This window comes from Pogona vitticeps, chromosome 4 (assembly GCF_051106095.1).
Source record: "Pogona vitticeps strain Pit_001003342236 chromosome 4, PviZW2.1, whole genome shotgun sequence".
Taxonomy (NCBI): Eukaryota; Metazoa; Chordata; class Lepidosauria; order Squamata; family Agamidae; genus Pogona; species Pogona vitticeps.
In genome coordinates this window covers 20,909,234-20,936,072 of record NC_135786.1, presented here as the reverse complement: position 1 = coordinate 20,936,072, position 26,839 = coordinate 20,909,234, and the positions used below count along the sequence as shown (strand labels likewise).

General features: G+C 39.8%; 1 protein-coding gene across 2 annotated transcripts in view; it reads left to right on the top strand.

The window, feature by feature from the left end:
- PTPN1 (protein tyrosine phosphatase non-receptor type 1) overlaps nucleotides 1–26,839 on the top strand; it is a 78,814-nt gene that overhangs the window by 36,570 nt on the left and 15,405 nt on the right. Inside the window, exons 2-4 of one of the 2 annotated variants that reach the window (XM_020779500.3) lie at nucleotides 12,812–12,902; nucleotides 17,661–17,761; nucleotides 23,850–23,948. In XM_020779500.3, the coding sequence (XP_020635159.3) occupies nucleotides 12,812–12,902; nucleotides 17,661–17,761; nucleotides 23,850–23,948 (291 nt within the window). The remainder of the gene's footprint in view (nucleotides 1–12,811; nucleotides 12,903–17,660; nucleotides 17,762–23,849; nucleotides 23,949–26,839) is intronic. The other variant, XM_072996855.2, reaches the window with a different exon arrangement.

Sequence of the window (26,839 nt, the reverse complement as noted above, 5' to 3'; positions counted from 1 at the left end):
GTATTTTAAGATGAAAACCGGGCAGGGTAATTCAATTATGTCCATTGCTGTCAATGAAAGAGATTAAGCAGGGACTGCAGTGAAGTTTCAGAGCCTTTCTGTATGAGCAGGAACAAATTACTCAGCAAGTTGTTTCTATAATAGGGAACATTTAATTGGGAACATGATGGGAAATGAGGAACTTGCTAATTATACTTTATGAAATAAAATATCCCAGGTGCTGGCATCTCTGCAAAAGAAGATCCCTGAATAAAATAATTCCACGTACACTCTAAAGGAATGAAAATTTCAGACAAATCACAATACTTTTCCTCCTACGCTTCATATCATCTGAAGGTAATTGCATAGATAAGAAGCTCCCTTTGCTGTAGTCACTTGGTACCTGTATTTCCAAGTTGAGGGAGAGAGCCAGTATCTGCCTAATTCTTTCGAACTGCTGTAAAATTCTGAGACTCTTGCCCTAGATCTTTAATGAAAATATTTTGTTCTGCCTTTTTATTGTTTTAATCTTTCCATTTCCTTAATCACTTACCTTTCTGGGCACTGACCAAGTTATCAATGGGTTATTCCTCTATAAGGGAGTCCAGTAAGCACCCTACTCTTGAATGACTAATGAGGCTGGCTTATTAGGGATTGTAGATGATATAAAAGAGATTTTTTTAGAATGTTGAACATGGTTGCTTCCCCCCCCCCCAGAAGATTGTGCAAAAAACAAACGAAGCACCCCTTCCTTTAAGACAGCTTATAAGGATTGTGCCAAAGATACCCAGGAAAATTTGAACTCAGAACTTTAGTCCATAATGTGTCAGAAAGTTTTGAAGATTGACTATGTTCTTCCTTTCCATGTTTGCCAAATAAGACAAGTCTTAGAAATCATTATTTAAAATTTGTTGTTGTTTAGTTGTTAAGTCATGTCCAACTCTTCGTGACCCCATGGAACAGAGCATGCCAGGCCCTCCTGTCTTCCACTGCCTCCCGGAGTTGGGTCAAATTCATGTTAGTAGCTGAAGCCTACCTTGTAGGATTTTGAGCATAACCTTACTAGCGTGTGAAATGAATGCAATTGTACAGTAGTTGGAGCATTCTTTGGCACTGCCCTTCTTTGGGACTGGGATGTAGACTGATTTTTTTCACTCAATATGCCAGCAAGTTTGGAAAACTCAGCAGCGGCCAGAGGATTTTCTGGCCACTGCTGAGTTTTCCAAACTTGCTGGCATATTGAGTGTAGCACCTTAACATCATCATATTTTAAGATTTTAAATAGTTGTTGTTAGCCATGTTTTAAATAGCCTTGTTGTTAGCCATGCTTTCTAAGGCCCACTTGACTTCACTCTCCAGGATGACTGGCTCAAGGTCAGCAGCCACACTCTCTGGGTTGTCCGGGACGTCCAAATCTTTCTGGTATAATTCCTCTGTGTATTCTTGCCACCTCTTCTTGATGTCTTCTGCTTCTGTGAGGTCCCTACCATTTTTGTCCTTTATCATGTACATCTTTGCACAAAATGTTCCTTTAATATCTCCAGTCTTCTTGAACAGATCTCTGGTTTTTCCCTTTCTATTATTTTTGTCTATATCTTTGCATTGTTAATTTAAGAAGGACCTCCTGTCTCTCCTTGCTATTCTTTGGAAGTCTGCATTCAATTTTCTGTAACTTTCCATATCTCCGTTGCATTTTGTTTCCCTTCTCTTCTCTACTATTTGTAAGGCCTTGTTGGATAGTCAATTTGCTTTCTTGGATTTCCTTTTCTTTCGGATTATTATTATTATTATTATTATTATTATTATTATTAGTAGTAGTAGTAGTAGTAGTAGTAGTAGTAGTAGTAGTAGTAGTAGTAGTAGTAGTAGTAGTAGTAGTAGTAGTATATTTTATTTTATTTTATTTTATTTTTGCTGCCTCCTGCACAATGTTATGAGCCTTCATCCATAGTTCTTCCAGCACTCTGTCCACCAAATCTAGTTCCTTAGATTTGTTCTTCACTTCCACAGTGTATTCATAAGGGATCTGGTTTAGATTATACCTGACTAGTCCAGTGATTTTTTTTTGTACTTTCTTCAGTTTAAGCTTGAATTTTGCTATAAGAAGCTGATGATCAGAGCCACAATCAGCTCCAGGTCTTGTTTTTGCTGACTGTCCTCAGCTTCTCCATCTTTGGCTGCAGAGAACATAATCAATCTTATTTCGGTATTGCCCATCTGGTATTGCCTCTTGTATTGTTGGAAAAAAGTGTTTCTGATGACCAACTTGTTCTCTTGACAAAACTCTATTAGCCTTTGCCCTCCTTCGTTTTGAACTCTAAGGCCAAACTTATCTTCTGTTCCTTTTATCTCTTGACTCACTACTTTAGCATTCCAGTCCCCTATAATGAGAAGAACATCTTTCTTTGGTGTCAGTTCTAGAAGGTGTTGTAAGTCTTCATAGAATTGGTCAGTTTCAGCCTCTTCAGCATAGGTGGTTGGTGCATAAACCTCAATTACTGTAATGTTGAAACGTCTGCCTTGGATTCTTATTGTAATTATTGTATCATTTTTGAGATTGTATCCCAGTACAGCTTTCCCCGCTCTTTTGTTGACTATGAGGGCTACTCCCTTTCTCCTACGGGATTCTTGCCCACAATTGTAGATAAGCTAATCGTCTAAATTGAATTCGCCCATTCCTTTCCATTTTAGTTCACTGACACCCAGGATGTCAATGTTTATTCTTACCATCTCCTGTTTGATCCCATACAGGTTACCAAGGTTCATAGATATTACATTCCAGGTTCCTATGCAGTATTTTTCTTTGCAGCATCAGACTTTTCTTTCACTTCCGGACATGTCCACAGCTCAGCTTCCTTTCAGCTTTGGCCCAACTACTTCATTAGCTTTGGAGCGACATGTACTTGTCCTCTGCTCTTCCTCAGTAGTATGTTAGATGCCTTCCGACCTGAGGGGCTCATCTTCCAGTGTCATATCTTTTAGCCGTTTGTTTCTGTTCATGGGGTTTTCTTGGCAAAGATAGCTCTTCATTTTAAAAAGCTTGATTTGAGTGATGAAAGAGTTTGTTTTCTGGAAAAAAGAGACTGTTGTCTTCTCCACTTGCATGGAATGCGATGTCAACAGGATCCTCCAATTAGTGGAGAGGTAGTTCAGCTGCCTTAGTTCCTATGAACATTTGATGTTCTTCATATATTAACATCTCTGAAAGAAAAGTTAAACAATGCTTTGAATGCTTCATGGTTTTCCAAGCACAAGACATAATCTGAAGGCATCTTGGATCAGGTTCAGTTGAATTATTTTGATTGTGATTCAGTGCTGTGCCTTGAGAATTCAGGGACATTACTTCAAAAGTATCTCTTTAGAATAGAGTAGGTAAAAATCAATGATTTTTTTAAAAATTTGATTTAAATTTAAAAATCAATTATTTATTTTTAACCATCAAAGAAAACCATTTTTTAAAAAAAACTTACATCAATTTCATTTGAATCAAATCATGCTGTTTTTGGAATACAGAGCTTGAAAAACTATAGTGGTGATAGTGTCTAAGAGGTTCTGGATGTTTTAGACAAAGATGCATTTTCTTTTTATCTTACCACAAGAATGGGCAACTTTAGGACACCAAGTTTCACCTTTTCCAAACCTATTAAAGAGCAACACACCATTGACCAAATTTGCTCTTAGAAATTGGCTGTAGGTGCCCCTTTTTGTTGTTAAAAGGGAATGTGCAGTGGTACATCAGGGAAGGGCCATGAAGGGGTACCTGTGTATTATGAATCTACCTGTTGTGCACTGTAGTTTTTTAAACTTTCCAGTATAACAAAGCCAGATTGCTGTGGGTTACTTAAATAGCAGAAGGAGGAGAGTTTGAATCCCCATTATGGCACACTGGGTGTTAAAGTTTACAGCTGCCTCAACACACAGTGACAAGCATCAAAGTCATGCTGAGGGAAAGGATGCTGTCTAGGGAAAAAAATCAACATTTCTTTCTAATTAGGATTTAACAGATATAACATTGACCAGAAAACTGAGGTGGTGTAAATTACAGCAGCAAAGTGCTGCTTGTTAACAAGTCACTTCTTGTATTCTTTGTTGACAGTGTGCCACAAAGAACTGAAGCATTTATGCTGTTGCGCTTAACTCCGTGTAACTAACCAATAGAAGTCTGGCCATTTAATCATGCCTTCCTTTTCTTAACTGTGGCTAAATGTTACAACTGAATGCCCAGCCCTTGTTTAAGGATTTGCCTTGTGAAATTGTGGTTTATAACAGCTATGCGTAAATATTTAAGGCTATCTTCCAGCTTGAAAGTCATGGTGGTATCCCTGCTTATTGTATTGTAATGCATTGTAATCTATTTAATGTGTTCCAATGGGGGGAAATTGTTGTCTTCCGAAAATCGCCCATAGGAAAACCATTTTGCAAAGCGCAGACCCAGCTGTCAAAATCGCTGACTTGCGAAAAACCATCCCCAAAAAAACCCGTCTTGCAACGCACAGACCAAAACATCTTCTAGTGAAAACCGCCCATAGTGAAAACCGTTTTGCGAAGCACTATAGCGATCGCAAAAACCCATTGTCTTGCGAATTAACCGTTTTGCGAGGCAATCGTCTAGCGAGGCACCACTGTACAGGATTTCTGCCTTTTCCTGTTAGTGCCAAAAGCCTTGTTCTTTCATAGAAAACAATTCTGTAAAATTTTAAATGGAATTTTAAATGTTGATGCTGTCTGACTCATCAGAGAATTGTGTGCCATTTGGAGCTTGTTGATATTACAATATCTTGTCAATATTCATTTAGTCTTTCTGAAAAGCAAGAGAAATGTATATTGACAAGAAAAAAACATCATGTAGAAGGTGTATTCCTACAAGAAATACAAGAGGAAATCCATAATACTTGCCTTCTAAAGCAAAATATATTGGCCATAGTCTTATTGCATAGTTACCCTGCTGTAAGGGAAATGGCATAGCTCACAGCAGCAATTTGTTGCTCATTGAAACATCCCTACTTGGGTTTATGATTATGCACCAAGCCACCCAGCTGGTGTGCAATGTGGAATCTAAGCAAGGATGTATTGATTAATGCCAATAGCTGCTGTGAGTTACACCATTCCTTTTATACCAGCATAACATCGCCATAGGATTTGGGCCATTGTTGCCTCAGCATCTTTGGCCAAGAGTACACTTCTTCAGATTTATGAAGGCTTCTAATGATCATTTTAGTAGACTTTAACCCACAAAAATATATGCCACAGTAAATTTAACACTCTGAGGTGCTGTAAAAACACTTTGTCTTATGTCTATTGTAGTGGATGAACACTGCTAACTCTGCAGTGTGTCTCCATAGAAAGGGAACATATTCCTGAACACAAAACACTTTAAAATTACTATATGGCTACAAAAGAAGAGTGTGTGGCACTGATTCTGCTACATTTTTTCATCTAGCCTCAGTCTGGTGTAGACTTGCCTGAGGCTGTTTTTCCTGAGGATGATTCTTGAAATCAAACATATTCTGTTCTCAGAATTCAGCAGTAACTAAGGTCAAGCTGAGTTCTGGCTTTAGAGGGTTCTTGAAGGCTTTCACAGCCAGCATCTGATGGTTGTTGTGGGTTTTTCGGGCTGTTTTGCCATATTCTGGAGCTTTTTCTTCCTAACGTTTCACCAGTTTCCATGGCCAGCATCACCAATCTCCGTGGCCAGCATCTTCAGAGGACAGGAGCTAGAATTCTGTCTGTGTTCTAGTGTAGTGTGTGGGATTATTGAGTATTTGTAGCTGTGGGATCAGGGCTTTTGTTCTTTTCAGGAGATTGGGTGTTTCATGTGATCAGCGTGTTTTTTGTTATCGGTGTTTTGTTGTGATAAGGGGGGATGATCTGTCACTGTGATTGATGGGTGTCATTGGCTAGTGTTTTGTGTGCAGTGATCACCAGTCCTTGTGGCTGAGTAGAGTTCACTGACCTTTTTTGCAGGCTGTATTTTTCAGTGCTGGGAGCCAGACTTTGTTAATTTTTATACTTTTTTCTTTTTTGTTGAAGTTGTGCTGGTGTTTGTGAATTTCGGTGGTTTCCCTGCGTAGTCTAACATAATGATTGCTGGTGTTGTCCAGTACTTCTGTGTCTTGAAATAGGATTTCATGTCCAGCTTGTTTCAAGGTGTGTTTAGCTACTGCCAACTTTTCTAGCTGTTTTAGTCTGCAGTGTCTTTCATGCTCTTTGATTCTGGTCTGGGTGCTATGTTTTGTGGCCACAACTTCAAGGTATCTGGTATACCCCTGCAGTGGTGATGGGATCCCTTTTGTTCTTTGCTGTCTGTAACATTTGTTGTATTTTTGTGGTGGACCTCAATATTGTTTGTAGGTTGTGTTTTTTCAACAGTTTCCCCATGCAGTCATGACCCCTTTGATGTATGGCAGAAATACTTTATTTGTGGGTGGCTGTTTTTCTTCTTCAGTTCGGTGTTGTTTTCTCAGTTTGATGGCTCTTGATTTCATTTTAGCATCATCATAGGTTTTTTTTTTAAAAAAAATCTTATTTGTGGATTCTTGCTTGATGTTGCAAATACAGATTTCATTTTCAAATGTACTTTTAGTAGGGATGGAACATTCTGATTCCTATGACCTCTGGTCCCAAATGTTGCCTAGATACCCCAGGCAGAATTTTTTTGACTAGGAGTGGAGAAACTAGAAGGCAAAAGAGACATCTGTCTACTGCCATTGTTTGCTTCATTCTATGTACTTTGGCTGGAAAGTAGAACATAATGCACCCAGAGACCCCTTGCTTTTTGGGAGTTATCCCAGTGTGTTCCATGGGAAGGGTAGTCTCGCTACCCATTAGACTCTGTAGGGGGTCCCTCTCATTGAATTACCTTTGCCAACCACTTTGAGTCCCAGTTTTGGGACAAAGGCATCAGATAAACAAACAAATAAAGTGTGCTATTGTTTAGGCAGGATTAACATTCTAGAAAAAAAAATTTTACCTTATGTAGCATAGCTAATTTGTTGGACAATTTACTACCCTGCTTCCCTGAAAATAAGACAGGGTCTTATATTAATTTTTGCTCCAAAAACGCATTAGGGCTTATTTTCAGGGAGTGTTTTATTTTTTTCATGTACAACAATCTGCGTTTATTCAAAAACAGTCATGTCATCTTCTTCTGGTTGCTGCACAGTGGTGGAGGGCCAGGTTTCACTTAACTGGGGCTTTTTTTGGGGGGGAGGGCTTATATTACGAGTATCCTGCAGAATCATACTAGGGCTTATTTTCAGGTTAAGTCTTATTTTAGGGGAAACAGGTTACTAGTATTGTGTGTGTGTGTGTGTGTGAGAGAGAGAGAGAGAGAGAGACTGAGACTGGGAATGCCTGTGTTCCTCTCATATGGGTGTTGATTTGCTGGGCTTTAATTAGTGCACTGTCTGTCCCCTGCCCAGTTTTCCCAAGCTGGTGCCCCAACCCCATCATTGTTGAAGGAAGGAGTTTACATTGATGTATTGTTACTGATTGAAGGCACACATTATCCGCATCCTTATGAAACTGTTTTATATTGAATACTGTACAACCTTTAGCATATATAGCTACAAGCAGACTTCCAGGGTCTGAGCCAGCCCAGTTGCTACATGCCCTTTCAGCTAGAAATTCCTGGGATAGAATCTGGGGCCTATTATATGTGCAAAGCATATTCCTTGCCATTGAGCAGTAGCCCCAATTTTAGCTCTGTGCTCCAGTTTCAGGATGTAAATTTCTTCTGCCTAGAGCACAAATTACTCATTTTACAGCTTTGGTTTTAGCTAATTACAACATGTTCCTCTGCTTTCCAACCAGCTTTTGTGTTCTTTGCTTCTTTTATGGTGATTGCACAGTAGGGGAGCTGATTTGACCACCTGGGCTTCTTATAGCAATCTGCCACACAAAATTAAAAGAAAAAAAATCAACATAGCAGACCTGCCAGAGAAGAAAAAAAGTTGCAAGTCAAATTGACAGGACTTTGTTGGTATTTGATTCAGAAAAGGTAAAGGTTGCAAAAGTTAGCTGTTCTGTCATGTTCTGGAATAATTTGGAATAATTTGTTCCTGTGTGCTGGCTAATTGTGTAAGGTGTCTTGTATCCTTGTGGACAGGGATGTATTTGCTACCCATCAAGTAGCAAAATTTGCCCCGGCAGCAAAGAAGATTCATGCCAAGTATCCAAAATCCTAAATCTTTCTTTTTAAGTGTAATTGTGAAATGATAGTGCCACATATGTTTGATGCTGTCAGTGATATATTGTGATGACCTATGGTTTTAAGCAATCAACCAATAAAGTATCTAAGAATTGGTCTGCTGGGTTCAGAAGGTTGGAAGCTTGTGTATTTTGTTATTTACTCATTTGTTGCCTTGTCCATCAAAGAGGCTGGGAGATGGTAAACATACATGAAACAAATATGTTGCCTATTGCACCATATTTTCTTGAAACTCAGTTCTCATATCATCTTATTTCCAGGCTACTAGAGCCAGCCAAAAGAAGATTTGCAAGGTTTTCAGACAACGCTCAGACAGCTTTGGCAAGTTTCCAGTGGGAGGTTAATTCTCATCAGGGGGGCAGATGCCGGCTACCCATCTGTGTGCCATTTCAGTGCTAATGTGGGCACAGATGGTAAGTTCTGGGATGAACATTCACATATCTGGCTTCGTTGTGATGTAACAAGCAAAAAGGAGTCAGGCTTCTGTACAAAGGCGCTTGATCTAATGACTCTCCCTAGATTGCACAAGCCTACAGTATGTATGTCAAGATTCTGGACTTCTGACTGGAGTCCATGGCATGCTGCGTACGTGCTTCACTAAAGCACGTGTCATATTACTTCAATAGTACTGAAGCAGCAAGGGGCTTTCTAGGAAAGCCACCATTGCAAAGGTACTCATAGCAGCAAGATTATTCTTGCTTATTTATTTCCCTACCGTATTACCAAGCACTATTCTGTAACCAGGATAGGTTGATAAAAATAACTGCAAGAATCAAAATTACTGCCTGGCCACTCCACACTGTAAGGTTGCTGTTGTTGTTTTTAAATTTCTCAAGAACTTGACAGGACGTTTTATCTGATTGACAGGATTGACAGCTAGGGGCTTATGTGGAAGAAGAGCGGTTCGTTCTTCTGCTAAATCATATAGTGCTTCCATTTTAGCTGCTAGAGTTGTGTATAGTTGGTTTTGTTTCTTTTCCAACCTTTAGTCTGATCACTTTTAGCTAGAAGCTTTGTCTATGGAGTTCACAGTGGTTTCACTTCGGTACCATGGTGACATCTTAATTCATCTCTGTTTTTGCTGCTACTGGGTAGTTGTTAGACTGGGTATATGGATTGTGACTTCCTCACCATGCTAATTTACTGTTGGTTGTTTTATTGTTGATGGCCTGATTAATTAATTGTTATGGATTGATTGTTGCATGGATGATTCAAACAGTTTTCTGATTGGTCTGTTTTATACATATCTGTAAGAAACTTTGCTTTTTCTATCAATCCAGCAGTCAGCGTCTGCTCACACAATAGCAGGACCCAGAATAAGTGGGGCAACTTCCCTTCCCTCTTCTATTTCCAAAGCTATAACTTCAAAACACCATAGACAGGTGGCTGTATGAGTTAAGGCTTCTGGACGTTATAGTCCAAATACTCCAATAGGACCAAGGATGGGGCCACCTAGTATAAATCAGGAGTTCAAAGGGAGTTTTAGATACCTTTCACTTTGAGGACAATGTGTCTGTCATCTGCAGAGAACATGTCAAAACTGATATTTTAACTAATAAAAACCCTGTTAACTTTACTTCCAAAAATATTTTTGTATGGTTAGATTTTGAATCTTTTTCTACAGTTGGCACCAGAAAGTAGCAAATTTAATGTTAATGGACTAATTCTAATGAATTACTTCCAACCTCTGGCTTGGATTACAGGATTATAGCTATAGGAGTGAGGGACAATTTCTCAAATTGGCAATTCATTTTGGAACCATCACTTTAATTTATACAAGTAGTTCACAGTCATTTGGCAGTATTCTGTGTCAAATCTGGAAGCTTTAGTTGGAGAACAGCAATAACTATGTGCCACTTAAGTCTCTTTTTTATCCTTTTTTCACATTTCATGTAAGCAGAGGTTTTTCTCATGAAGAAAACAGGAAGCTATTCAATTTAGATTTCTTGGGTGGTGAGGAACAGCTGCCTCTTCTTCCTCCCAGTTCACAAGCTGTGTATCTTTCCTGAATTATTCTTGTGAGTAATTATTAATGTCCTGTTACTCATGTACCAAATACTTAACCATTTAGCACATGAGATTTCATCTTAACATTCTCCTTCAAAGCCTTTTTTACTACTTAACTTTATATTGAAAATGTTACTTTTTCCCTCTAGAGCAGAGATGGGCAACTTGTGGTGTTTGGTGGGCCACACTGATTTCCCCCTGCATCTACCAGGAATTGTACTTCCTCATAGCATGCTGTCGAATTTTGGCAATGTAGCACCAGCAGAGTAGGCAGAGGCACCTGCCTTAAAAACAAGGCATGTTGGGCATGCACCTTGTGTACTAAGAGATTCATTCTCTGGAACATATTTTGGAACCACAAGTCAATTTGTAAACATGGCTTGTTTTAAAGGCAGATTGCTTCTTCTTTACCCCTACTGTTACCATATAATATGCAGAGGGGAGGGGTGGATTGCCAGTATCCTTTAGAACAGTGGTGGTGAACTTTTTGGGCTCGCATGCCCAAAAGGGGGGAGAATAGCGGGTGGCGTGCCGCCGCCGCAAGAGCGGTGGCGACAGACATGGACCCAGAATACCGGAACCTTAAGTAGTGGTTTAAGGGGGAATCATGCCAACGGACCCGTAGGACCTGGAAGTAGCAGCAGAAGGGGGAATCCCAACTGCAGCTGCCTCATGAGGTTTGGCTGCACAGGGGAGGCGGGGAGGAGTAGCGACCTATGGCTCACGTGCCAGAAGAAAGGGCTCTGCATGCCAGCTGTGGCACACGTGCCATAAGTTCACCATCACTGCTTTAGAACAAGATACTTGTGGAGCACACATCTTTTTTACAAGCTGCTTAGAACTTCTGTATGGCTTCCATTTTCCTTAAGGAAAAGGGATGGTGAAATTTAGTGGATGCAGGGAAGACCACCAAAATAAACATTGGGTTGATGCTGCTTACTCTGTCTTGTGTTGATGCTATAATGGGGAGAAGTATCAACCTGTGTCTGAACAGCACTGATATAGGCTGAAGTGAAGGCATGTAGGATGTGAATCCTTCTCTGTAACACCAGCTTCAGGTCATCCAGGTACAGGTAAAACCACTGAGAAGCAGCACTCTCAGCAGGGTTGTGCTCCCACGACTGCCGTCTTGGTTCAGGCACAGGTTATGTCACAAGATGATTGAGGCAACTCGCATGTCAAAACCAGGACTGAAACAGGAATGATATAGGAATTGGCTCATCCAAGAGTACCTGGAGTTGACTGGTCACCTGCTTGAGCACCTTGCCTTGGAAAGAAATGTTTGTTGACTCCTTCTGTCGAAATATATTTTTTTCAGCAGTAGTCATATCACCATATGCAATGTTATTTCTAATGTGCAGAGACATGATCTTAAGACAGAAGGGGTTTTTTATTATTATTATTAAAATGTACAGTATTTGGAAGTCTCAATGTGGTTGAATGTATAAGCGATAGGCAAGCCCTATGTAAGCGTAGAGCTGTGTACAGTCTGCAACAACGTGGGTGTTCTATGTGGAGAAGAAAATCAACGTGACTGTGACCTGGTGGTAGACGTCTCTTATGTCCAAAGCGACTCTGGAAAACAAAGTGAATTTGTGCAGTGTTTGTGTAAACCGTTTTACAGTTGTTTAACTAATGAAATAAATAAAAAATGGCACCCCTCCAAACCTAGTGGAAAGTGATGTGTTTGGCGTAGCGTATTGTTTAATTTTCTGGGATAGCCTTTAAAAGTTTTTCTGTTCATTCTGTACACATGCAGGATCCCTGTTCTGGGATTTCCAAAGTTTCCCTTTTCACCAGTTAGTTTTTGATAATGTCTCAGATAAGTACTGTTAACTTCTCGCTTTCTGTTTCTCAACCTGCACAGCCTTCTGTACTTTCTAATGCCATGTACCTTCTGTATTAAGCTCCTGTCATATGTTCACACTTGCTCAATTTGTATTAAAGGTGACCAAAAAAATCCTCAGCATCATTAGTTATGGTGAATGATTAATTATAGGGGAAGTGACTTGGCTTTATCTTTATATTTGAAACTGTATTGCTGCTTTGATAATGCAGAATGTCTTGGGTACAAAGAATCCTTTCTCCTTCTACGGCAAGCACAGCTTGCTCATGACTCAAGAAAACTTGGGTTCTTATCTTAACCAGGCATTTGCCATTTTTAGCTATTAATACGTATTTATGCAATGGGGGCATGTAAGATATCAGAGAACAAATGTGTTCCTGTAGATAGCTCTGCTTAGCTGCTCTGCTTACACTACCAAGTCCTTTGCAGCTAAATGAAACCTTTGCTGGTACATTTTGTTAAAACAGTGGAATTATACTCTGTATCACATAAAATGTCTTATCTGTCTCATCTTACCAGCCTGTTGTATGAGCCTGATTCTTCCAAGAATCTTTGTCACATTCAGTATGAAAACCTGAGCTGTGTAGCCTTAACAATTTATATGCAGCCTTTCCAAACAGAATCAACCCATTTGGTTGAACCAGCCAATAGCTCTAAATGATTTTTCTGAACTAAGAAATTCAAGGTTGAAAAAAAATATTATACAATGAACAGTAAGTCTTTCATGTAAACACCATCATGTACAAACCTCTTAATTTCTTTCTTTCTAGGATATAAGACATGAAGCCAGCGAATTTCCATGTAAAGTGGCCAAAATTCCCAGAAACAAAAATCGTAACAGGTACAGAGATGTCAGCCCTTGTAAGTATTGTGACTCTTGATTTATTTAAAGAGGTTCACTACTTCCTATAGGTAACCGTTTGGCATCATATCAGTCTGGGTTTGGTAAAATGCAGTCTGTTCCTCAAGGGCGTCTTTTTCCAGACCCCCAAGGCCCCTCCAGTCCCCCTTAAAATATGTAAACATTGTTGTTAAAAAGGTCTGTTTGCATTTCTAGAGGCATATAAGAAGAAATGCAGCTTTTGCATTACAGACTGCAGCTCTCCAAGGCCTCTCATGTCTTCCAAAAAACCCTCAAAACATAAAAACTGGAAGTGCACATCTGGGCTCCTCCTATTTTACTTTTTTTATAATGAAAAAACCCTGTTTCTGGCCATTTCCAGGTGTAGTGCTATTGGCCCAAGGTTTGCTATAAATTGACCTTCCAGATGTAGGTGAATCTTTCTGGAGCATTTTAGTTTTCTTTCCTGTTTCTTCTTATTCTTCCCTTCCTATTTCTGTTTTCTTCTGTCAGACTTTTTTTTTTTGCCTTTTTGTGCAAATTGGAAAAGAGCTAGCACTAAATATAATTTAGTTGCTTGCTCTAGAAACTGGGATTGTGAACCAGTGTTTCAACTTTGTAATAAGATAGTTCCGTTGTAGGAGCTGGAGAAGGATAATACAGACAGTAGATCATCTGCTCTGGATGTGTGAAGCTTATCCAGGATGCAACTGCATGCGGACATGAAGTTGCCACTGTATTATATTGTATTTTTCATGCCTGTTTTCTGAGATCAATGCAGGACTGACCAGAATTCTGTTGGTTATGCCAGCCAGCATAATGCAATTAGCATATGTCTTGATGAAGAACTGCCATAATATGTCATTGTAGGCATTTGCTGTTGCATGCAAATTGAAGACTCAGCACACTGGAGCAAATGCCTGAGATGATTTCTTAACTTGCAGTAGTTCACTGTCAGACATTATTCCCATGTAAAAATGTGATTGGATTCTGGTTGTTAATTATGTAGAAATGAAACTATACTTCTGTGTAGAGATGGGGACAAACCGCCCCATCTCTACACAGGCAATTCGTCCTGGTTCATGGTCCATCAAAGTTGATGAACCATGAATTTTCTCCCCATGAACCCCAAATCAATTCATCAGTTCATTGGGGGTTAAAAAGAAAAAAGCTGACACTCATCCCACCCGCCACAGCCTGACCCCCCTGACCCTTTCCCCCTACCCCTGTCATCTCCCTACATTGCTGTTATCTGGACTCGCAGTTTGTGCCACCGCTATGTGTGGCAGCCTGTGCCACGGTAGCCTTCACAGCTACCATCCACCATTGCTCACTGGAATGGCCTCTGCTGCTATGGCCTGCCTTAAGGGACTCTGGACTGCCCTTTGCAAAGATGACGGCTGCAGCTCCCTTGGCCTAAAAGAAGCTGCAGCGCCATCTTTGCAAAGGGCAGCCATTGTCCCTTATGGCAGGCCATGTTTGCAGAGGCCACTGCAGTGGACAGCAATGAATAATGGCAGTAACGGGCGGTGATGGGTTGCAGTGGTACCCGGTGGCAGCACCTAAGGTAGGGAGGAGAAGGGGGGACAGCTGTGGGGATGGGTGGCTGCGGGGCTGACTCGCTGCCTATAGCCAGCTGTTCGGTGGTCCCATCGGCAGAGTGGGAAAGCTATAGCCTTCCCTCTCTTATGGGGAATGAATAAAATGAACAAATATTCATCATATTCATTTGTGGAACTCACAAATACGAAGGGATGAATATTTAACAAATCAGTGATTTTATTTTTACTAATTTGTTTTTTTTATTCGTCCCTGTGTCTACTTCTGTGTATCTTAAAATGCTGAAAAAGGAGCACTTCTATCAGTGATATTTTAGAAATTCTTCCAGGACAATAATAATTCTTTGCGATAAGTCAACTCCAGCATATGGTGACCCTTTCTAGGTTTTTCTAAGAAGCGAGTACTCAGAAGGGTTTTGCCATTCTATTCATAGGAGGCACAGCAGGGAATTGAACTCCCAACCTCTGGCTTCACCGCCATATACCTAAACTACTGAGCTTACTCTGCCTTATACTACTATTGGCTCTGCCTCTTAAATTCAGTATTCTTCTCAAAATGCCAGACTGTTGCCTTGAGGAAGCTCATGAGTGAAGGCCAGATCCTTCTCCTCCTGTTGCACCCCAGCAACTGGTATTCAGAAGCCTCTTGCCCCTGGGTCTAGAGGTGGCCTGTAGCCTTGTTCTCAGAGCATTTTTATAATTCCCCTTTTAAGCCCTCGAAGCTCACAGCCATCAGTCCATTTTTCCATTCCATTCCCTTAGACCAGCCTATATTGCATTCTCATTTTATCCTTCCACCAGCTCTTTGCAGCAGCTCTGTCTGAGAGATGATGAGTAGGGATTTGGAACCAAGTCTCCCTGGTCCAAATCCTGTACGCTGTCCTCTTCAATGCGCAAACCTTCAAACAAGACATGATGTAGTTTGGCAGCCGCTTATCTCCAAAGGCATAGTAATAACTATCGACATCTGATGTAATCTTTGCTTTTAATTGTCACATATGCTACAGTCATGGATCTTCCATCTACTTTTAAGCAGAATATAACAATTTCTCCATGTCCTAGAAAACATCTACAGTTACTTAATAGGCTCAAAAATCTGTTAAGTCTTCCAGGAAAACTCAATAGAAGCTATAAAGTTGCACACAGTTTTGCTTACCGATCAGTTCTAGGAGTTCTTTTTGTGGTAACCATCATTGATTTTTTCATTTTAGATGATAATATGGCTTCCAGTCAGTTTAGTTTTCCTGTAAAATGAGGGTGATTCTTCTATATCTGAGGAGGCTAAAGACAGCACATTTCATCTCTTCAGAAATGAAGTATAGTAACTGTCAGAGTTAGCCATTCTTTTTAGAAAGCATGGCTAACAAGGCCAGTGGAGGTGATGGCATTCCAGTGGAACTATTTAAAATCTTAAAAGATGACATTGTTAAGGTGCTACACTCAATTTGCCAGCAAGTATGGAAAACTCTGCAGTGGCCAGAGGATTGGAAAAGATCAGTCTACATCCTAATCCCAAAGAAGGGCAGTGCCAAAGAATACTCGAACTACCGTACAATTGCACTCATTTCACACGCTAGCAAGTTTATGCTCAAAATCCCTCCAAGGTAGGCTTCAGCAGTATGTGGACCGAGAACTCCCAGAAGCACAAGCTGGATTTCAAAGGGGCAGAAGAACTAGAGAGTTCCAGAAAAACATCTACTTCTGCTTCATTGACTATGCGAAAGGCTTTGACTGTGTGGAGCACAGCAAACTATGACAAGTCCTTAAAGAAATGGGAGTGCCTGATCACCTTATCTGTCTCCTCAGAAATCTATATGTGGAACAAGAAGCAACAGTCAGAAATGGATATGGAACAGCTGATTGGTTCAAAATTGAGAAAGGAGTATGACGAGACTGTATATTGTCACCCTGCTTATTTAACTTATATGCAATATACATCATGCGAAAGGCCAGACTGGATGAATCCCAAGCCGGAATTAAGATTGCCGGAAGAAATATCAACAACCTCCAATATGCAGATGATACCACTCTGATGGCAGAAAGTGGGGAGGAATTAAAGAACCTTGTAATGAGCATGAAAGAGGAGAGCACCAAAAATGGTCTGAAGCTCAACATAAAAAAAAACCCTAATATCATGGCCACTGGTGTCATCACCTCCTGGGAAATAGAAGGGGAAGATAAAGAGGCAGTGACAGATTTTACCTTCTTGGGCTCCATGATCACTGGTGACAGCAGCCCTGAAATTAAAAGACGCCTGCTTCTTGGAAGGAAAGCGATGACAAACCTAGACAGCATCTTAAAAAGCAGAGACATCACCTTGCCGACAAAAGTCCGCATAGTCAAAGCTATGGTTTTTCCAGTAGCGATGTATGGAAGTGAGAGCTGGACCATAAAGAAGGCTGACCGCCAAATAATTGATGCTTTTGAATTGTGGTGCTGGAGGAGACTCTTGAGAGTCCCCTGGACTGCAAAGAGAACAAACCTGACAGTTTTGAAATCAACCCTGAGTGCTCACTGGAAGGGCAGATCCTGAAGCTGAGGCTCCAATACTTTGGCCATCTCATGAGAAGAGAAGACTCCCTGGAAAAGACCCTGATGCTGGGAAAATGTGAAGGCAAGAGGAGACGGGGACGACATATGACGAGATGGTTGGACAGTGTCATCAAAACTACTAACATTAATTTGACCCAACTCCGGGAGGCAGTGGAAGACAGGAGAGCCTGCTCTGGTCCATGGGGTCACAAAGAGTCGGACACAACTTAACAACTAAACAACAAAAACTCTCAGAGTACTTGGATACTGGTAATAGATGAGTTAGAAGATGCAGTCATCGACAAAAGATATATAACAAAGCAAGTGGAAACAGTAAGATTTTCAATGGTTGAGAGTCTGTTTTATTCTGATAGTAAGCAGTGACTTTTTAAGATGCCTATAAAATATTAATAGAACATCTGTAGATCTGTTTCTAATTGTATAGAACAATCATGAAAGTATGATCCAAACATGTCTTGTTAATATCACACTTTCTTAAACATGTCTTCTCCTTCCCCTTTCCTTTTTCCCCAAGAATTATTGAAAATCACATATGATGGATGTTGTTCGTGTTTCACTATCTGGAAATGAGAAGATACCTGCTCCTGTTCTCGCATAAATTGTTAAACATAGAATAGTGTATGAGTGTTCAGCCACCTGTGTTTTTCCCTTCTGTTCATTCTACAGTTGACCATAGTCGAATTAAGCTTCAGCAAGGGGATAATGATTATATCAACGCTAGTTTGATTAAAATGGAAGAGGCGAACAGGAGCTACATCCTCACACAGGTAACGTACTTTGGAGGACAGAGTCAGTTTAATAGTGTTTCTCTTCTCTTTTGAAAATGTCTATGTGGCTACTTTCTTCTGTAGTATGTGTATAGACTGGGAAAACAGGTGAAATACTTTCATTTCCCATTGTATGCATTTTTTTCATTGTTGTAAAGTTTTACTGAATGAAGGAAAAGAATATGGGAACTAGGAGAAATCAGCCAAATAGTGAGGGACCCACCTAGGAAAGAGAGCTCACCAGTGATCTACTGGGTTCTGAGGTACTTTCAGAAATGAAATGTGAATTCAAGAGACTGAAGGAGCCTGTGAAAAGAAATTTTAAAAATTCTGTTAGTCTATAGCTTTGTTAGATTGAGTAAGATTGAAATGTATATACGCAGAGGATGTTTCCTTTTGTCATTCGTATACCTAGAATTGTAACCTATAGTTGTGATTTCTGCATTCTAAAATCCTCCATGCTTACGTAGCTCCACTCACGAGCACTAGCATTAGAGGGTTGCTTTTCTTCATTTTTCACTACAGACTATTCCATGCTTTTGTGGTCTAAGTAACTTAGAAGTGAACAGTTGTGACCTCCTTCCTGATAGCTAATAATTGGTCAGGTATGTAAAAAAGATGAAATTCTGATACTTTCTCAGTGGCTCTCAGAAATGGATCTCCCCTAGGGGAGATATGGACAGTTTTCCACGAGCATCTACTTAATTCCTCTCAGTATGTACTTTTTTGTTCTGTTGAACAATTAAATAAATTACTTCCCAAAACTGCAGTACAGGAAACTTTTTACCCCACCGTTCTTGTTAATAATTCATGATATGATTAGCTTTTGCTTCCTGAAGCCATTCCTTTTGGTGGGATCTTCTATCTTTTTAGTACTTGTAAGTTACTTATGTGCCCTTTGATTTGTTTAGGCCAGTGGTCCCCAACCTTGGGCCTCCAGATGTTCTTGGACTACAACTCCCAGAAGTCTTCACTACCACCACTGCTGGCCAGGGTTCCTGGGAGCTGAAGTCCAAGAACATCTGGAGGCCCAAGGTTGGGGACCACTGGTTTAGGCCTAAACATCTAGTATGAGCAACAGTGAGATCTATTTTTGTTTCTGTGTTTTTTCACTTGGTCCCATGTGAGAAGTTTCCAGAAATGATTAATACTGACTTGAGCAAAAACCCCTTGCCCACGTTAGAGAGTGATTTGTAGCTTCAAATGTTATGAAAACTAAAAAATGCCAGTAGGGAAAATATTTGGTCATTCTCATGTCATAGAGCAGTGATGGCGAACTTTTTTGAGCCGGAGTGCCTACTTTTCTCTTAAAATAAATACACAATAACAGAGCTTTCAATGGTACAAACACTTTTTTATTGGAAAAAAACCCATCAACTCTAGTAAATGGGAAAAAAAATTACCTCAGAACACTCCTGTCAGTCATTTTAGAGCTCCAGTGCAGGAGCCTATGACAGGAGCACTGGGGTTCTCCTTTATTTGGCAGCAAGAGTGTGAGACTCATAATTGATTTAGTGAGGATAACACCCTCTGGTGGCAGCGAAAAAAGGGAAAAAGAACAAGTCATGCCCAAATGTGAACTTGTGTGAGAAGCAAAACATAGGAGTCACTGGGGGTGCGCGACAGGAAAATATTTGGTCATTCTCATGTCATAGAGCAGTGATGGTGAACCTTTTTGAGCCGGAGTGCCCAAACGACAACAGAAAATCAAATTATTTCTTTCAAAGTGCCAACACTGCAATTAAACCTGAATACTAGGGTTTTGGTTTAGAAAAAACAACTCATACAGTTGTCTGAACTAATCAACATCTTTTCTCTTAAAATAAATACACAGTAACAGAGCTTTCAATGGTACAAACACTTTTTTATTGAAAAAACCCATCAACTCTAGTAAATGGAAAAAATTATTAAAGAAATACATTGTACACGTGGCCTGAAGCCAGGTAATTTATACAAACTTTTAAAATAATTCTGTATATGTATTTTTGGATAAGAGATACTCAAGTTGTAATATGATTATGTGCCAGACTGAAATAGTATGGGGCAAGCTTTACTCCAGGTCTTTTCCCTGCTTCTACTTTTACTAATCCAACAGTCTTTTCCCTGTTGGATTAGTAAAAATAAAAGTCAACCTGTATTAGTATGAGCAAGATAAACAAGAAAACTAAACTTGCTTAACACACTTTAAACAAATCATAAACTAGCGTCTTGGATTACAAACTGCATTAGGTAAAAGTTTGAATTTGGCATGCTTTTGCACAATTAATGTGATTTTTGATGTTGTATGCATGCTGATAATTGTCAAACCTGGGCTCATATGCCGTTAATATGAGAGCAACAGATGCAGCACTCAGGTCATCTGTCAGTCTGTTTCTGGTATCAGATCTGATATAATTCAAAGCTGAAAACAGCTGCTCAGAAGCATAAAATGACCCAAACAAAGTAAGAAGAGCAATCCCAAGTGCTTTCATTGACTTGAAATTATTTTGCAAAGAATTCCACACTTTAAGGATTTCATTTTCAGAACTACCAACTGTGCTGTCCTTTGTCATCCCTTTGCACTCTGTCTTCTCCAGTGATGCACGCAGGTCATAGAATTTATTTTTCCAGATAGAATTTTCTTGAAATTCCAATAGCTCCCTTTCCACATTTCCAAAATCTAGCATTGTAGATATTTCTCTCCCAGAGACTATGGTCACGTGCTCTGAATAGAGAGAGGTCTTGGAACAGCATCTAGTGTGGTTGAGAAGGCCAATTCGAGAGTGACAATCCCTTCCACACTGAAGATAAATATAATCTGTCCCCTGTCCAGCTCCCTGATTTTGCTGGTTTCAGGACTGCCTCTTTGCCTCGGCCTCTGGACAAGTATCTCTTCAAATTGGGAGAGGCCATGATGCACCGCCTGCCTCCAAGCCGAACACTTAGATGTCAAGGTTTCCCATCAGTTGAGGTCCATTCCTAATGCCTTCAAGATCCCACTTGCAGATACCCTTGTATCACAGCTGTGGTCTCCCTCTGGGGTGCTTTCCCTGTACTAATTCTCCATACAGGAGAAATTTTGAAATCTCACCATCAGCCATTCTTACCACATGCCCAAGCCAACGTAGACGTCACTGTTTCATTAATGTATACATGCTAAAAATTCCAGCTCGTTCTAGGACTACTCTATTTGGAACTTTGTCCTGCCAGGTGATACCAAAAATGCGTCAGAGACAATGCATATGGAACGTGTTCAGCTTCCTCTCCTGCCGTGCACAAAGGGTCCAAGACTTACTGCAGTACAGGAGTGTACTCATGACACAGGCTCTGTAGACCTGGATCTTGGTATATGCTATCAGGTTCTTATTAAGCCATGCTCTCTTTGTGAGTCTAGAGAATATGGTAGCTGCTTTGCTAATGCGTTTATCCAGCACGACCTCTAATTAAAGCTTATTAAGTACATTAAAATCCTGGACTTGTTTCCTCCAAAGTAAGCCACCCTCAGAAAAGCAGCTATATATAGGAGTGCAGACTTTTAAAGTGTTTGCCCACATTTTATGCACTACATAAAGTGTATACACATATTTTACTTATTTGAAATGTAGTGTTAGAAAAGAGCTTTACAGATATCATGACTTATCAGAAAGATAAATAAAGCAAATTAAGTGTGGACTCTCACTGGAAGCTAAAATAACCAAACGAAGGGTATTGTACTACAGTGGCATCATGAGAAGACAAACTCACTGGAAGAGGCAGCAGTGCAGGACAAAGTGCAATGCAGTAGGAAAAGAGGAAGATTGCATATGAGATGGATTAACTCAATGAAGAAAGCCACAGTTTGTAAGAACTTTTGTTTGGTATTGCAGTCAAAGAAAACTTTGGGAGGTTCCTTTTTTCATGGTTTTCTGAAAGAGTCTCTCTCACATACACACTTTTGAAGGTTCCTTTTTTTCATGGTTTTATGAAAGAGTCAGTCTCACTCACACATGCACACTTTGGAAGGTTCCTTTTTTCATGGTTTTATGAAAGTCAGTCTCTCACGTGCACACACACACACACACACTTCCTAAATTTTCTGCAATCATTTGCTTCAGCTTACTATGACCCTGTTTCCTCTCATTACATCTAAACAAGCTTGATGAATCCACCCCATCTCCTTCTCTCGTGCATTCCTTCCCTCCTTAATTGGAGCCTTCCCTCCTGCTTCCAGGGGAAGTAGCAATTCACAAGCTGGATTAACTGCGGTGGTCTCTTCTAAAGCAGTAGACAATAAGGCAGCTTTATCTCCGATCTTCAAAAGAACTGATTTGCAAGTGCCTGATTTACAAGTGCCACAACCAAGGAAGCTACCAGGGAAACGTGGCTTACGATCCTGAGGTTCGGCTGCAGGGTAGTGATTGGGCAACGTATGGCTCGCGTGCCCATGGACAGGCCTCTGCATGCCAGCTGTGGCACACATGCCATAGGTTCGCCATCACTGTCATAGAGGGAATTAATATATAGTCGAACTAAGGTGTGATAATTACATCTCAAGAGATGCACTTTTTCAGCCCCAATATGCATGCATCCCAAACTATGATCTTACCCCATAGGGCACGCTCACAAGGTATTTCTGCATCATGAACATTTTAGGTCATAATTTTTACTACATCAGCTATTCAACAAAACAAAATGCAATCTGAGTTCTTTTTGAAAATGGTACTGTGAAACGCTGTTCCAAATGTAATGCAGTGATTGAAAGGTTTTGCAGTAGAACAGAAGGGTCACTGTTGAGCTCAGATGAGGAATCAATTCAGCGGCATCTGTCCAGTCAGAATCCTGAGACAACATGGAATAAGAGTAAGACAGTAAGGAAAGTGGCCATGGGTTGGGAATATAAGTGAAGTAAGGTCAGTGTAAACAGGGCTGAGCAAAAGTGCAGTCTGCCAGTCCTTGCTGGAGGACTCCGCTTTGCCTACCCTTGAGAGAAGGTGAAAATTTCCAAAAATGGGAATTTAATATAGTGTGATCAGTAGAAAGTTGTTTGATAACCTCCATAGAAACTTTATGAATTTGAGAGTCACCTGTCCATGATAAGCCAATCAGAGGTTGAATAAAACACTGTTTTGTATCTGTTCTCCTGAACACGGATAGATCTGGCAATTCCAATTCTCAACATACATTTTATTAAGTCCTGATGGTGGAGGAGTGAAACTGACCTGCAGCCACTCAAGATACGTTGCCCTTTTTTTCCACAGGCAGATCACTGCACTTCCAATCCTTGTGGTGGTAAACTCTCATCTTTAGAAAGTGTTTCCTTTCCAGCTTAAATCCCAAATAACTTTTTAGAAGTTTTAATGCTTCTAAACCAGTGGTTCCCAACCTTGGGCAACCCAGGTAGATATTCCTGGACTGAAATTCCAAGAAACTCTAGCCAGTGCACCTCGCGGTAAAGGCTTTTGGGAATTGCAGTCCAAGAACATCTGGGTTACGCATAGTTGGGAAACTCTGATTTAGACAGTGTGGACTGATCTGTTACATAACTGGTGGGAAAGAGAGAAACTTTGACCTAAAAGAGAGGATACTTTTTACATTGTTAGGGTAAACATTCAGCAGGAATAGTATACTCTTTTTGATCTCCTTTTATCAGTGCTGTGCCCAAGCTCTTCATAAAATGTTAAAGATGAAAGAACTTCCTAGCAGTTAGCTTCTATTCCTCCCCACCGCGTTTCAGTGAATCAAATATGTTGATAGGAGAGACATCTAAATACATCTCACAAGAATAGCCCACTTGCCTTTGTTGTTGTTGTTTTTGTTTTTGTTATTTTTGTTTTTGTTTGTTTTGTTTAACAAACTTTCTTAAAGTGATTTTGGAGCAGAGACAGATAAGAAACCTTGATCTTGCCAGATGTTTGTTCTGAAAACTTTCTTTAAAAAATGCCCATGCACATACTGAGCTATTTCAGAATAATGCAAAATGGCTTAAAGCAACATATTTATCTATCCCAAACTGAACCCACTGCCTATGCTGAGATAAATGTAGCTGCAAGATAAATGTAGCCTGGCTACAATACTCGGAACTTATACCCCACAAATATAGCTTCCTTTTGAAGGTTTTGTGTCATTGCAGGGCCCTCTGCCAAATACATGTGGTCACTTTTGGGAGATGATTTGGGAACAGAAAAGCCGTGGTGTTGTCATGCTTAACAGAGTGATGGAAAAGGGATCAGTAAGTAATAAAAATCTTTTTGAGAACCTTTGTTTGTTTTGTGGACATGGACATACGATGCATACCAATGTTTGACATCTGGTGAAAAAATGTTGCTAGACAACCATCTCTCTAGAGAATTGTCCAGTTTGTAGGCACAAAGGACAAAAGGTGTCGATGAAGGAAAACGGAAATATTGTGGAATCTTCCCGATTTAGAAGGTATGAGCTTTCTTGGCTCCTAAAATCTTCTGGGGAGGTTCTTTTTTCATTGCCCTCACAGTCATGTTTGGTGGAAAAACAAGAGGAGGGCCTTTCCTGTAACTGCTCCCAGGGTTCTGGAATGTTCCCCCTTGGGAGACTAGATCAGCAGCCTTCCTCTTGTCTTTTTAGTAACAAGTAAAGACATTCCTTTTTATAAAGAGGATCTTAATAAATATAGTGGACATTAAAGCTAGGTTCTCCCTGCAACCTTGGTTATTCTCTTAAATGTGTTTTTACAGATTCTTTTACCGTTTTTAGATAATTATTATTTATACCATTGTATATTGATCCTCCCCCCAAATTGACTAACTTATTGTGGTTTTAATCTTACTTGTATTCTAATTATTGTGAGCCTCCTTGGGATCACCTTTTATGGGTGAAAGGTGGAACTGAATTGCAGTATGACCCTATGCAAGGAAACGATTTACTTAGCATCTGTGTCTTCTCAACATTGGGTATAGTGAGGGCCGAACATATGTATGCATTCATTTAGCCCCTAACTTCTTTCTAACTCTTAATACATTTATGAAGAAACGACTGCTGAGGTAAACTAAGTTACTTCATATATTTTAACACCCCTAGTGTCTGATTTTGTTGGGCTACTTGAAAAGGTGTGAAAATATTGGAAGGAAACATCAAGATTTAAAAAATAACAACAACTGGTGTTCATGTAAATTAAAATTCTTTTACATTTTAAAAAAGAATATTGGTAGGTGTGGGATGAGTAGAGTGAAGATTAAATGCATGCTGTGTCGTGCATGCATTCATAGTTTTTTTTTTTTTAAGTATAGTTTATTTCAAAGTAAAGGTATTTTCTCCAGTTCATTTCCACAGCCAGGCAACATTGTTTGTACTTTTTATGATCATTTGAAATGTCTTGGCTTTTCCTTTGAGGCCTGGAAGCAAGTAGTATAAACAGAATGTTACAAACTGGCACTAGACTTTTCCTGATTTCTTGTGATGATTGCCTATATATTAACGACTAGAATCCAAAAAGGAACAGATGGGACATGTGTGGCTACTCATCTTTTTGCAGCTGCTTCTGAAAAATGTATTTTAATGTTTGCATCAATTGAGCTCAAACACACATTGTGGTGAAAGGGAATGTCATAGCTAGGAATGTTCTTCGGTGCTTCAGCATGGAAGCCAGGATCTGACCTACCATTTAGTTTTTTTAAAAAAATCTGTAATTCCAAGAAGTTGTGGAGATACTTAGAGGTTTCGCAGGAGTCCTTTAATCAGAGCATCAGTAATGGTGGACAAGCTTTTCAGAGAAAAAGGGGAGAGGGTCAGGATAGAACATATCAAAAACACCCCAGTTCTAGTTCCTGGAATGTCTGAAACACTGCTAGAAAGTGTATTAGACTGGTCATTCTCAACCTCCGTATGTTTTACTTGGAACTTTAGTTCCTAGAACTTCAAGAAATGAAGTTCCAAGAATCCCTGCTCATTAGCCCTGCTAGCTGGGGCTTCTGGAAGCCAAAGAACGCCAGGAGTCCCAGTGATTGTGAAAGATTGTAGTAAATGATACCAAGTTAAGATTGAGCACTGGCCTCACTGTGTAAGCAAGCTTCTTATGTTCCCAGATATAGTTTTCCATTTTTAAAAAATCTTCTTTTCCTCCTGTTGTACTCTGCAGCCAGAAAAACACATCTGTGTTCTGAGTTTTACTCTTAAGTTTACAGGGCAACAGATGCCCAACAGATTTTCCTGAATGTCTTGAGAGAGCCTGACTTAGCAGTGTGACTCAAAGTTGTCTATATAGTGTACTTGAGTTTTGTTGGAGGCATGGAGGAGATCCTTTGCTGATTAGTCCATGTAGAAGGTGCTCCTTTTAAAAAGATTATTTGAAAGCCATTTCTTGTATGCCTTGCATTGTTAATAATACTTCTTTATAATTTTCCTTCATATTCCTCCTCTTATAATCCCTTAATGGCCATAGTTTCCTCATATTCATGTTCTTGAAACCATACGGCAGATTTCAGACACCATCGGTGAATTTGTTAAACAGCTAAAACATACAGTATATATGAGGTATTTATTTTTATCTGTAGTGATTAAACTGGATCTGGTTTGTAGATTCAAAATACACCCGATTTTAAATTGATTTTTCAACCTACGTATTTTCCTTAGGAAGAGGGTAGACATTGGCCCCACTGTTTTGTGCAGTTTCGTCCAGAATTAGGCTCATTGTGTTTTCTCCGAATGCCTGTTCCTTTTCAGAAGTAAGCTCTGGTTTAAAAAAAAAAAATTCTACAAATTTATAGTGAAAGCTATAATCGTATTTCCAATTGATGTCATTAGAAATTCTCAGAGGCGTTTGCAAATAGTAAGGTGACAAACATAAAATGCTCATGAACAGACTCAACAGCACATTTTAAAAAAACATTGAAAGAATGGAGGAAAATAGCTGAGCATGCATTCATGTCTGTATGAACGTCTGTCATTTTTACTAAGAGTCTCATTGGACTGTAAACCAATATGGTGTGAGCTCTCTTCTGTTACGTTTCCTGTGTTGTCAGTCTTGCATGCCCTTGCTTTTCATACCAAAGTTGAACACATAAATGACATAATCTAAGTTCTTAAATATCTCACGTCACTTGTCCTTTAGTAGAAGGTGAATCTCACTTCTAGTTGTGGGGGCTGAAA